We start from the raw sequence: 13178 nt of genomic DNA, 5'->3' as shown, positions 1-13178 counted from the left end.
TAACACACATTTAAGCCTACTATATGCGACATATGTATAGACCTACACCCTTACGTATAAGTAACATATAAATATTAATCGCTGTCCATCTTGAACACATAACGGAAGGAGGGAGCTTTAGAGTTCCCAATACTATCCATGCCTTCCTATGTGTGCAGCATTAATTATTGGTGCCTTCCATTATTTCTTTTGCCTCTCCTACAAAAATTTCACTTGTTACTCTTTCTCCACCCTCTTTTTCAGCTTTAAATGAGCCAACCATAGACTATGGTTTCCAAAGACTCCAGAAAGTCATCCCAAGACATCCTGGCGATCCAGAGCGACTAGCCAAGGTAAAGCTCCCTTCCTCCCCTGTTGACTTCATTCACCTAACCAGATAAAAGATAACGGCTGCATTGGTCTGGCTGTGCTGCATCACGAATCAACTTCCCACATTGGATTCTAAGCATTGTTTACCCAACTCTGATCTGTGTAGCCGATTTAGGCACAGTACAGGTAGTCCTCGACGTATGACCACGACTGGGTCCAAAATTTCTGCCGTTAAGCTCGACAGTTAAGTGAATTTTTCCCCATTTTACAACCTTTCTTGCCCCAGTTGGGAATCCCTGCAGTTGTTAAGTTAGTAGCATTGTTGTTAAGTGAATCTGTCTTCCCTATGGACCTTGCTTATCAACGGGGAAGTCAGACTGGGTGTAACAACCCCAACTGGAAGCCAGATTGCAGTGGGCCACTGCAACCGTCATAAAATTTGAGTCTGTTATCAAGCATCTGTATTTGGATCACGCGACCCTGGGGATGCCGCGAGTGTGAAAAATGCTCCTAAGTAATTTTGTCAGTGCTGATAAGAAATTTGTTGTGCAGAGGTCTCCTTGTGCTACCAAAGAGTTGCACAGACAAGGAAGGGTACTGAGAGCAGTAAGAGTCACACACAGGTTGTAAAAGCAAAAAGTATTTTACTTTGAGGTGGTGTAAGAACAAAAATGCACAGTCAAAAACAAACAGTCCAAGTCATAAACAACAGCAACAGTCCAAGGAGTAATCTAAACTACAAAGTCTTCTTACCGGTCCAGAGGTCAATACACAGTTCAGGTTTACAACAGTAGTAAACCAACAGCAGAGCAAAAACAGTAATAGTAGAGATCAGTGAATTCAGAGAGAGAGAGAAGCTACGTTCCTAGCTTCCTCTTATGGCCATGAGAACACTTACACACCCATTGGCCAATTAACTTCTTAAAGTCCTAGCATTATGGTTAATATATTTTCAACCCAACATTGTAGGCTAACACCATATGCCTAACAAGTGCTGCTGTAGCTTCGAACGGTCCATAAACGAATAGTTCTGCACAGTTAACGTCAGCCCCTCAATAGGTTCAGTGTATTGTGAGTTTGTTTACTTATTAAAAACACATTTCTGTGTTGCCACAATCCAAAGAGACGCTCAGTGGCTTGCACAGAACAGATACTGGTTGAAACATCCACGATGGGAATAAAACAACTCTATAAACTCAATACAAATAAAAGCCAAACAGCACGCAACGTAAGCTGAATGGAATTGATGAAAACAAAAATGAAATAATGGAGTAAAAATCATGGTTGACTCTGGGCAGACTCGTGATATGAAGGGATGGCGTTTGGTTTGATTTAGTTTAACATGTTGTTTGTCAACCATGCTCTGCATGTTCAGAGCATGATTGAATTAAGAAAGCCTGGCTAAGTGTGCCCTTCCCTCTATTGGATTTCATGGCAAAAAGCTACTGGGAGTGCCCAAACAGAATGGTGAGGTATGTATTTTTAATAAATGATAATTTTTTAAAAAACACTATTTGTTTCTGGCATTTGTCCTGCTAATTTCAGGGCTTGTTTGTTTCACGCTGTGCTTGCCTAGTCCTTACCGCCACATTTTTCAATGCATGACACATCCTTGGTTGTCCTTCCTTTCTGCTTGCAGGAGATGCTTTTGAAGCGAGCAGCTGACCTCGTCGAAGCACTGTACGGGACACCGCATAATAATCAGGTTAGAGTTCCTCTCTTTTTCTCCTGTGAATGTGTAAAGAAGGTGTTGTGTTTGCAGCTTCTCCCAAGTCACCTTTTCACCTGACCTACTTGAGTGGAACTGATGAGGCTTAATGGTCCATTAAAACTCCTCCACCATTCTACTCCGGAGGTCTTTCTCATGCTTGTACAGAATTTATCTGCCACTGCAGTCCGTTAATCCATTCAGAGAAGACCATTGCTTCTTCCTCCAGACTCTGTTGCTGAGGATGGGCATACGAGCCGCTAGTTCTGCTCCTCCTCCATCATCCTGCTTGATGAAATTTCTAGCCTGCTTTTAAGTCTTCGCCTCTGTTGGATTGGTTTATTGCTATTCAGATAGTCTGCAAGCCGAGAAGGCTGGCTTCTACAGGAACTTCTAAAAAGTACTACGCACATTTTTAAAAGCTTGCAATTTTGGAGATCTTACTTTATCCCATTCTTGCTTTCTTTGCCTTTAATCTACCACTTTTTTCTAGCCTTCTTTTTTTCTGTGATATTTATTCCTTCATTCTTCCTCTCTGCCTCCCCACTCAGTGCCCTCCCAAAACAGGGACAGATCGCACCTGTTAGAGTTCTTAAGTGTCAATATCCAGAGGGCTTTTAGGTTTGATATGTTTGCTGCTTTAAGACTAGGTATTGTTCACTTAGGCTCTATCTAGGTGAGGATTGAGTAGTGTTTTCCCCCCTACATTTCTCATCAGAGTGACTTTGTTTATTTATATTTCATGTTTCTAGACTGCTCATCTCCCTCAAAGAGAGCTATTTCAGATGTCAAAGGTTGATGGAGTTGAGGCAAGTGAGGGGAGTTCCCTTTTTTTCCTCGTTCTGGCATCTGCTCCTTTATTCTCCGTTATCTTTCCTTCTGATACCCTTTTCTCTCTTGGTCTTCCACTGCACAGAGAGGCAGAACAGAAAGGGACAGTTTACTCTTTACAGTGTGAAACCTTTGAGGAAGAGGGCTTGAAATTAGCCAGTTAGCCAAGTATAATTAGTCTGAGAGCCTATTTGAACTGAAATCTTAGAAATTAGAAATAACAGCAGCACCAGCAGCAGACCTGTTCTTGGTATTTTCCTACCTATCTTACCTGGTTCCCTCTCCGTCTCAAGACACATGTTTGCTGAACATCTGGGGAGGATTTCTTTCTTCTTCTTTTTTTAAAAAAATCTGTAAAGCCAATCAGCCCACCTGGAATAAAATTTATGCTGAATTTTTCCCCCCCCTTGTTGTTTGTTTATTTGTTTCAGGACATTATTCTGAAGCGAGCAGCTGATATTGCAGAAGCCCTCTACAGTGTCCCAAGAAATCCAGGTCAGATCCCCGCTTTGTCTAGCTCTCCAGCACACAGTGCCATGATGGGCATCAACTCCTATGGCAGCCAGTTGGGAGTCAGCATCTCTGAGTCCACACAAGGGAATAATCAAGGTAAAAGTGCTGAACTGAGAGGTACACAATGAATGGAGGTTTTGCTTCAAGAAGATGATGGCCAGAAACTGATGTTGTCTTTATTATTTATTTATTTATTTATTTATTTATTTATTTATTTATTTATTTATTTATTTATTTATTTATTATTTGGATTTATATACCGCCCCTCTCCCAAAGGACTCGGGGCGGTGTACAGGGCAATTAAAACACTATATACAACACAGAATATACAAAAATTAAAATAAATTAAACCAAGTAGCCCTAAACAATAAAAACACGTTCTAACATGTAAAATTTAAAATCTAAAATCTAAAATCCCACTGCCTCAGTCCAGGCCGGCAAGTTCAAATAGCCAAGTCTTCAGGTCGTGGCGGAAAGAGCGAAGGTCCTAATTGCTAGGACCATCATAAAAATATATTTTCTTTACGTATACACAATCATTGGTTTCAATGTCATTCAGTTCTGGTCCTCACAATAAAAAAGAAGAAGAAGCAGCTGTTGAGGCTACAAAAAAGAGTGCAGAGAAGAGCAACAAAGATGATAAGGGGCCTGGGGACTAAACCATACAATGAACGATCGAGGGAATTAGGTATGTCTAGTCTAATGAAGAGAAGGACTAGGGATGATAGGACAGCAGTCTTCCAGTACTTAATTCCAGCAACCTTGAATTAAGGAGAAACTTCCTGACAGTGAGGACAATCAACTAGTGGAACAGCTTGCCACCAGGAATCGTGGGCGCTCCATCACTGGAGATTTTTAAGAAGAGGCTAGACAGTCACTTGTCTGAGATGGTATAGGTTCTCCTGCTTGAGCAGGGGGCTGGACTAGAAGGTCTCCAATGTCCGTTCCAGATTCTATTTCTATTTCTATTTCTACATCTACATCTACTTCTGCTTCTACATCTATTTCTATTTCTATTTCTATTTCTGTTTCTATTCCTATTCTATGGGCTCTCACAGAAAAGAGGGGGTTGAATTATTTTCCAAAGCACCTGAGGGCAGGTCAAGAAGTCACGGATGGAAATTTATCAAAGAGACATCCAACCTAGGACTAAGAAGACATTTTTAGGTTTTTAAGAAGAGATTGGACAGCCATTTGTTCAGAATAATATAGGGTCTCCTGCTTGTGCAGAGGGTTAGACTAGAAGGCCTCCAAGGTCCCTAGAAATATGCCAGATCAGAAGACAATCCTTAAATTAAAAATAAACATAGAGAAGAAATAGTAGAAGTCTATAAACCTAACTCAGGATCCTAATACAGAATAACCAAGTTGGAAGGCCTCCAAGGTCCCTTCCAAGTTAATACTCACCCACCTACTCACCCTCAATTTACTGTTAGGGAAAATAATTTTCTCCTATGCTGATTATTCATGGTAATTAAAGCTTGCATTTTACATCCTGAATCTTTCTCCAGACACAATGGCACAAATAGGTTTTCTGAACAAACTGGATGATGATGGTATTCTGAAATACGTTTAATTTTCTTCGAAAACATTCCCTGTTCATAGCCTTAACCATCTCTGTAGCTCACATGTACTGTGTTGTATAGATTCATTTCTCTCTCTTCCAATTTCCAAACAGTTTACCTTTTAAAATCCATCCTTTGTGAAAAAAAGAATTAACCATGAATCTCTGCTGAAAACCCCGAGAAGGTGCAGCCTTGACCACAATTTGCAGCAAATTCCATGTTAAAGTTGTAAATATTAAAAACACAAGTGTGCTGATCTTTTCCAGATCTTGAAACATCACCCTTTCACATTCTTTCAACATGCAGATCTGATTGGCAAAATGTACATATGTTGTCAAACAAAGGGAAGTTCTTGTCAACTAGTGGAACTTGCTTAAGGGTGAGACGCTGTCACAGATCTTTAGAGAGGATCTTATATTTTATCCTGTAAAACAGTATTTGTGGAGTTAGTACTAGCATCAGCGCACTCATGTTAACTTTGAAAGACAAACCCTTAGTCTTGCAATTAATCATCTGAAGACTCTGATCTTAGAGAGAAAGGTAAAATTATACAAAATTAAGAAAGGTTTTTAAATAAGTCTATAAAATAAATGAGAAGAAAGGACTCACTGGAGAAGAGCCTAATACTGGGAAAGGTTGAGGACAAGAGAAGGGGATGACAGAGAATGAGGTGGCTGGATGGAGTCACTGAAGCAGTAGGCGTGAGCTTAAATGGACTCCAGAAGATGGTAGAGGACAGGAAGGCCTGGAGGAACGTTGTCCATGGGGTCACGATGGGTTGGACACGACTTCGCAACTAACAACAACAATAAAATAAATCCTGAATGGATTCATAGTCTCTCAAAGTGGATGCAATTTACCCAGCAATATCTACCATACTGTGAAAGGGTGTTTAATTCAAAATATCTGCTGTATCCTTTTGAAAATATATCATAGCTCAACCACTGCTTTCAGATATGCATCTTAGCTACACATAGCAAAACAGGTTTTGGAAGGTTGCAGACCAACCATTAGCACATCATCCTATGCAATTTTTGGCAATAACAATTTTACCAATACAGTAGAAGAGAATATTTGTAGCTCAGGGTTGAATTGTGGAGTCCTTGGTACTACCTGAGCTTCATCATTTGCCTGCAGATGTTTTATTACCCAACTAGGTAACATCATCAGTTTTAAAAATGCATACATGTATGGCTGTGTACACATCAAATAATAGAAGATTCCTAATATGTCAACCTTATTTGATAAAACAGATATTTGGAGTAGTGAAGCAGCTTAGAAGAGGTCACTTTCTAAAGATAAACTTTATTTTCTGGTACTCTGCTTGGCAAAACCAGAACAGGAGGATGTTGGGTCGATTTGGCAAGGTTGCTCTTTTTCTTTCATGACTGGACAGTCGTCTAACAAGATGACAGCCTACATTATGCATCTTGCACTGGAAAGAGAGATGGACTAGGTGATAACCAAACTCCCCAAATCTTTTTCAACTCTGGAATTCTATCTTTTGCTTCATAAGATGAACTATTTGTTGTTGTTCAGTCACTAAGTCATGTCTGGTTCTTCGTTACTCCTTGAACCATAGTAGAGTATAATATACCAGGTCCCCCAGGCCTCCGCTGTCTGCTGGACAAATTCATGTAGAACGGAATGGAATGGAATAGAAAATATGGAATGGAATAGAATAGAAAATATGGAATGGAATGGAATGGAATAGAATAGAATAGAATAGAATAGAATAGAATAGAATAGAATAGAATAGAATAGAATAGAATAGAATAGAATAGAATAGAATAGAATAGAATAGAATAGAATAGAATAGAATAATAATAACTTTATTGTCACTTTGAATGTATACTAACTGGCATACATTAAAAGGAAATTTTGTCGCATTCAGCTCTCACCACATTCAATTACACTACATAAATATGACAAAAATAAATACATAAATACAGAATTATGCATATACCCACATATATTATATGATATAGAGAAACAACAGTCTTATTTGGGTTATGTATACATGTGCATGGCGAGAAACACGAATCTTACGAGTTTACCAGACAGATAGCATAGGGACCAAAGCTATTACAGAATCGGGTAGTCCTACTAGAAATACTTCGAAACCTCCTCCCAGAGGGGAGCAACAGAAACAGACCATTGAGTGGGTGTGTGGGGTCTCTAACGATGCTTTGAGCTGTAAGCACATAGCGCTTATAAGCAGCATCCTGAATACCAGGGAGCGAGCTTCCTGTGATCTTCTCAGCTGTCCTTACCACTCTCTGTATGGAGAATGGAGAATTTCATCTCCACGGAGAATTGCTTCGGTCACACGATCTAGCCATCTCAGCATCCTCTGCCATCCCCTTCTCCTTTTGCCTTTAATCTTTCCCAACGTCAGTGTCTTCTCCAAAGAGTCCTCTGTTCCCATTAGGTGGCCAAAGTATTGGAGCTTCACCCTCAATATCCAGGGTTGATTTCCATAAGCTGAACTCATACTGTGCCAAATTTTGCTGTGCAGTTTCTTTCCCGGTGGAAAACAATGTGGGTTTTCTACCGTTATCTGTATTTTTGAAGATGCATTTTTTCCTTTCTTTTTGACGCAGTTGTACAGCATATTGCTTTGATGGAGCAAAAAAAAAAGATCCTGATGGCTGTTTTCTGTTGCATATTTTTTAATCGTTCTAAAGCCTCCCTCATCATTCTCACTTCCAAGCTGGAAACCCCATGAAAGAAGTTTCTTCTTGAGATCTTTCTCTGGGACTTAACTGAAGTGTGAGGAATCAAGGAGGGTGAGGACTGCTGGAATGAGGATTGTATAATAAAAAAAAATGTAGCATTCACACACACTTCTCGGCCATCTGGTGACTGAATAAGAATGCCATAGTCCACCCCTGAGAATTACACTGAAATTCTTTTCTCCTTTGGAAAAAAAAAGTGAAAGTAAACCCTCACATTATTTCCTTTCCGTTCTATTTAGATCAACGAACCTAGAAGAATTATTATTTTTTCATCGTTATTTAGGATTTTGATTCCAGGGGAAATGTTATTTTGTTGTACACTTGGGCATTTTTTCCTCTCTATAACTACTTCTTCTTCTTCTTCTTCTTCTTCTTCTTCTTCTTCTTCTTCTTCTTCTTCTTCTTCTTCTTCTTCTTCTTTTTCTTCTTCTTTTTCTTCTTCTTCTTCTTCTTCTTCTTCTTCTTCTTCTTCTTTTTCTTCTTCTTCTTCTTCTTCTTCTTCTTCTTCTTCTTCTTCTTCTTCTTCTTCTTCTTCTTCTTCTTCTTCTTCTTCTTCTTCTTCTTCTTCTTCTTCTTCTTCTTCTTCTTCTTCTTCTTCTTCTATTTTGTACAAACTTCCAAAGGTGGGGGGAGAGGAAAGGAAATATAAAAGTGAAACAAAACTAGAGAAGACTACATTAACAGAAAATAATGTGCATAAAAAGGAAAAACAAAATAAACATGTACACAAATCCCCCCCAATTGAATACTCACTGATAAATATATTTCAAAAACAATACTCTCCCCTTGCAAAGCAGACACACAATTTATAAATTTCTAGAACACTATGCCTATGTACCCAAGGCATTTGGCCTGACATCTATCTACTATGTAGAAAAAAAACTTAGTTAACAGATAAAATCAACAACAAAATTAAACTTCAAAGCCCACTGTTAGCAGTCTATTATTGTATTTCATTTACAGAAAGTCCTGTCTATAAAATCTGAGCTTTAAATGCTCATTTACCCACTATCTTCCTCACTTGGCACTATATCATAGCCACAACTATCTGGACGGAAAAAAAGTAAAATCATTAAGTGTCTCTTCTATTCGTGTTTTCAAATTATGGAAGACTTCTTACATTTGCTTGTATTTAAATGCAGATAATTCTGAACTTATAATTGTTCTTTTTATCCTAATTTTACAATGCAGTTTGATCAAACCACCACACAGGAAAAATTGCATATGTTTTGGGAAACCACTGTACAAAAAGCACAGGTCTGCTGGGAAAAGTAGAAGATAGGGGAAAAGGCATAGAAATGTAGAGACAGGATTATGTGGCATCATGTGTGAGAGAAGGAGGGGCAAAATCTGGGGATGGAGTGAAAATAGGGATCAGCCTAGAATCCCTACGTAGTCACAAGCGAACTAAGTCCAACTCTCCTTGAGTGCTGTTGACCCTCATCTAAGCAGGTTGAGACAATTCCCTTGCATAGGCTATAGCAATAAAGTTTAATTGAACTTTCATGTATTTATCCGGTCTTTTGCACCTAACATTATATGAATGCAGAAAGGGAACAGAATCACGTTGTGCATGGAATAATAGTGACAATTAAAAAAAAGTAAAATAAATCTTTTCCTGCTCCCCCTCTATAGGGACTCATGGACTCATAACACCTTACCCGATTAAATACCCTGGAAACTCTGATCTCTTATATGTACAACTTCTATTGTCAGATCAGTATGATTCAATTTTTCTGAACATAGCTCAGTTTTGTTACACTGTCTGTGAAGTTAGGCAGACCTTGTCCACCCACTGAATATTCCTCCATCTATTGTAATATATTACTATGTCTTGTTCTGTTTGGTTCTGTTTAGATTTGCTTTATGTTAGTGTTTAAAATATTTTTTGTGCTGGTCTGTGACTGTAGTAAAGATTGAATGAAAGAATGAATGAATCTATTCCTGATCCAGATAACTGAAGAGCGCATGTCTAAGAGAGACCATCCTGTTATCCTTATTGATGGACACTCAGTGAATGTTTATGTCTTGCAGGCTACATCCGCAACACAAGCAGCATATCCCCACGAGGTTATTCCTCCAGCACGACCCCTCAGCAGTCCAATTACAGCACCCCCAGTAACAGCATGAACGGCTACAGCAATGTCCCTATGTCCAACCTGGCTGTTCCCACATCACCTGGATTTATTAACGGTTCTCCCACAGGATCACCCTATGGCTGTGAGTAGCTTCCTTCTCTTCTCTTCCTCCAGCCCCACCTGACCTTGGGGCTGACTTAAGTTAAGAGGCAATCTGTCAGAAGATGTTTATTTCCTTTCTCTGGGTCATCTGCCAGAAAGTGCCTCAACCTTGTAATTAGACAATTAAGCCCAAAAGTTTCTGCAGAGCAAGCCTGCAAGAATGCAGGATTGCTTTTGTCAACCATTTGTGGTTATCTGCTAAGCTTGTAAGCCGCCCTGAGTCTTCGGAGAAGGGCGGGATATAAATGGAACTAAAATAAATAAATAAATAATAAATATCTGCGACATGTGTATTAGATGGCTCTGTCCAGTGCTTTTTTTTTGTAAAAGAAAAAGGTGCCGGAACTCACACATGTCATACAACCCGCCTTGCCTACCCTACAAGGTTCCATCCAAAAAAGGTGCAGGAACTCCGTTCTGAGCGTTCTATGACAAAAAAAACCCTGGCTCTGTCTCTCTAGAACAGGCATGTCAAACTCCCGGCCTGTGGGCCGGATGCATCATACTGAAACCACGCCCACCTCATTGCCGGCAATGGGGAAAAAGCGGTGATGCATCGTGCAATGTCACCTGACTTTGCGAGTTTGACATGCCTGCTCTAGAACTTTAGCTCTTGGTATCCTTCAGCACCAGCAGCTGGGAATCTAATATCCCATCGAAATTGGTAGCTTCTGTCTGCCCAGCTTTCCTTTTTAAAGCCATGTTCTGATCTCTAATGTCAGGAGTGGCCCATAAGCAGCTTCAAGCCCCCAAGTTGCCCGCTAGTTGATTTCGAAGTTGTGTATGGGGAGGGAGGGAAAGACCAGAGAGCATGAGAAGAATAATTTACAGATGAGAAAGAACAGGAGTACCAAAAGGACAGGAAATACGTAGTCACTGCTTGATTAAGCCTTACCTCTGTTATCATAAATATCCATCAGCACTTGTTTCTAAATTATTTTCTCCTTTAATGCAAAAGGACTCGGTGTGCAGTTAATGGATTAGACCGATGTGGTTGGATGTTGTGATTCTTCCCACAATGCATTGGGCTTAGTAGTGGTGGCCCCCTTACAGGAAAGCTGTCATACTTATGGCTAACTTCTCAGACAACCACAGTTCCAAGAGAGATCATCAAGAAAGAAGAAGACCTTCCAAAGTGCTTTATCCAAACTCTGGTGTCAAGCCACAAGATTTGTAAAATCCAGATAAATCCCTTAAAAATATCTTTCCCGTGTTAATGTGTATGTTGTGAGGATAGTCCAAAATGACTTCCATTGTTCTGTGAAAAGTAGTTCTTTATCCTCTCTTAAATTTCAGCTGCAAATGAATTTCAGGTTTGTTTTGCTTCCTTGAAGATACTAGAGTAGAATGGGGTAAGAACTGATTAAAACTTGGCTTTTCTTGCAAAGAATGCCATGGTCAACACCAGGTCTTATTAAAATAGTAACAGGAGTATGAATAAAGAGACTATAGCTGGTGATACTAGACTTTGCTACCACTATTAACCACGTTAAAAAAAACCATATTATTTGAGTATGCTTTTGGGGGGGAGGTGGAGAGAGAGAGAGAGAGAGAGAGAGAGAGAGAGAGAGAGAGAGAGAGGAAGGAGAGAGAGAGAGAGAGAGAGAGAGAGAGAGAGAGAGAGAGAGAGAGAGAGAGAGAGAGAGAGAGATCAGGATATGGTGACATCTACTCCTGCCTTAAGCAGGAAGCCAAGAGGGTGACTTTGGGCCAGTCACCCTCTCTCAATCCTAGGAAGAAGCTCCTGGTGAGACATGCTAAAAATGTTGCCAAGAATGTCAAATGGTCTTCTCCAGGCAATCACCAGGAATCAAGGTTGACTCAAAAGCTAAATGAACAAACAGATAACAGTTTGTAGTTCTCTAAAACTGAGATTAAATTCCAACGAATGTGCTAGGATTGATTTCAGAGTTGGGAGGAAAATTAAAACCACATTCTCAAGCACCCTAAGAATAAAATGGTTGAGATTAGGCATATTCCCAAGAAAAGAGGGGTGTGTGTGTGTGTGTCTGTGTCTGTGTCTGTGTGTGATGAGATATAAGATTTTGAGGACACCCACCCTGGGATAAAATTACCCAAACCAGAAGGCACTACTTCCATGTCTATATTTAATTATATAAGACATTTATTAACCAGCAGCAGTACTGAATTGTTTTTCATAAGTCCACATTTGTAGGATGAGAACATTTGAAATTTTTTTGTAATAATAAGTTGCCTGTTTGGAAAAAGAAAAGAAAGAAATCTGAAATGTTGATTGCTTTTGCATACCGAGTTTAAAATTGGCCAAACAGATGTTTGCTGGTGTTTTTCCTCCCTCCCTCCTTTTTTTTAAAAAAAAAAGAAAGAGAACTTACAAATTCTGCTTCCTGGCTGAATTGTGTGTGCCAAGTTTCAGTTCCAGAGAAAATGAAAAAAAAAAAAAAACAGCTGAATTATGTATTCCCGACCATCAGAGTTTAGAATGAGATGCTAACAGATCCTTGTGAAAAATAAAATTAAAGAGAATCATTCAGAGTTTGAGAAGATATACAAGCAATGTGAAATACAGTGGTGATTCTGCAGCTGTGGCACAGATTAATGGAAGCATTTTAACTCAAAATGAAATTTGTTTGCTCATTTGAAATTTGGTCCTGATCTACCAAACCACGTTTCCCACTGTGCCCTACAGAGATGATGGCTCACTTAGAACACATTAAGCTGGGGAAATCTGCTTGAAAATATTTGGTTAGAACAGAGGTCCCCAAACTTTGGGGCACCAGGGATTGGTTCTGTAGAGAAAAGTTTTTCTACGGACCGGAGAGTGTGTGGTTTTGTATGCTGCCTGCATCCCATGGATGGAGCTTTGCTTGTTTCTTGCAGACCGGTTGCTGGCATGCCACGGCCCAGTACCGGTCCACGGACCAAGGGCTGGAGACTCCTGGGTTAGAAAACTTAACTATCTTGTATTTCACAACATTGTAGACCTCCTTATTTTCCCATGTTTCCTCCCTTCACAGAACTTTACACTGGTTTAGCTAACCCAGATTAGCTCTTTGGCCTCACTTGTCCTGCCTTGAGATGACCCTGTTTGTGGTACATGACTAACAGGAACAAATAATCTTTCCATTGCCATCTTCATGAATTGATCCATGCAGAGAGCTTACATTTCAGGACCTGATTCCTGATTATGAAATTTCTCATCTGCTTCCGCACACTTTTGTATGTTTTAAGAGAGATTTCAGGACTGAACTTATTTAATAATCTAGACCAGGGGTGTCAAACTGCCGGCCCACGT

General features: G+C 39.7%; 1 protein-coding gene across 3 annotated transcripts in view; it reads left to right on the top strand.

Annotated features, from left to right (window-relative positions):
• The window catches only part of EBF2 (EBF transcription factor 2), a 225915-nt gene that overhangs the window by 196870 nt on the left and 15867 nt on the right, over positions 1-13178 (top strand). For all 3 annotated transcript variants that reach the window (XM_083368400.1, XM_083368399.1, XM_083368398.1), the window contains exons 11-14: positions 244-332; positions 1949-2014; positions 3280-3457; positions 9699-9884. In XM_083368400.1, the coding sequence (XP_083224526.1) occupies positions 244-332; positions 1949-2014; positions 3280-3457; positions 9699-9884 (519 nt within the window). The remainder of the gene's footprint in view (positions 1-243; positions 333-1948; positions 2015-3279; positions 3458-9698; positions 9885-13178) is intronic.

This window comes from Vipera ursinii (genome assembly GCF_947247035.1).
Source record: "Vipera ursinii genome assembly, chromosome: 8".
Lineage (NCBI taxonomy): Eukaryota > Metazoa > Chordata > Lepidosauria > Squamata > Viperidae > Vipera > Vipera ursinii.
Note: the sequence above shows the minus strand (reverse complement) of the source record. Positions and strands in the feature narration are given on the sequence as shown.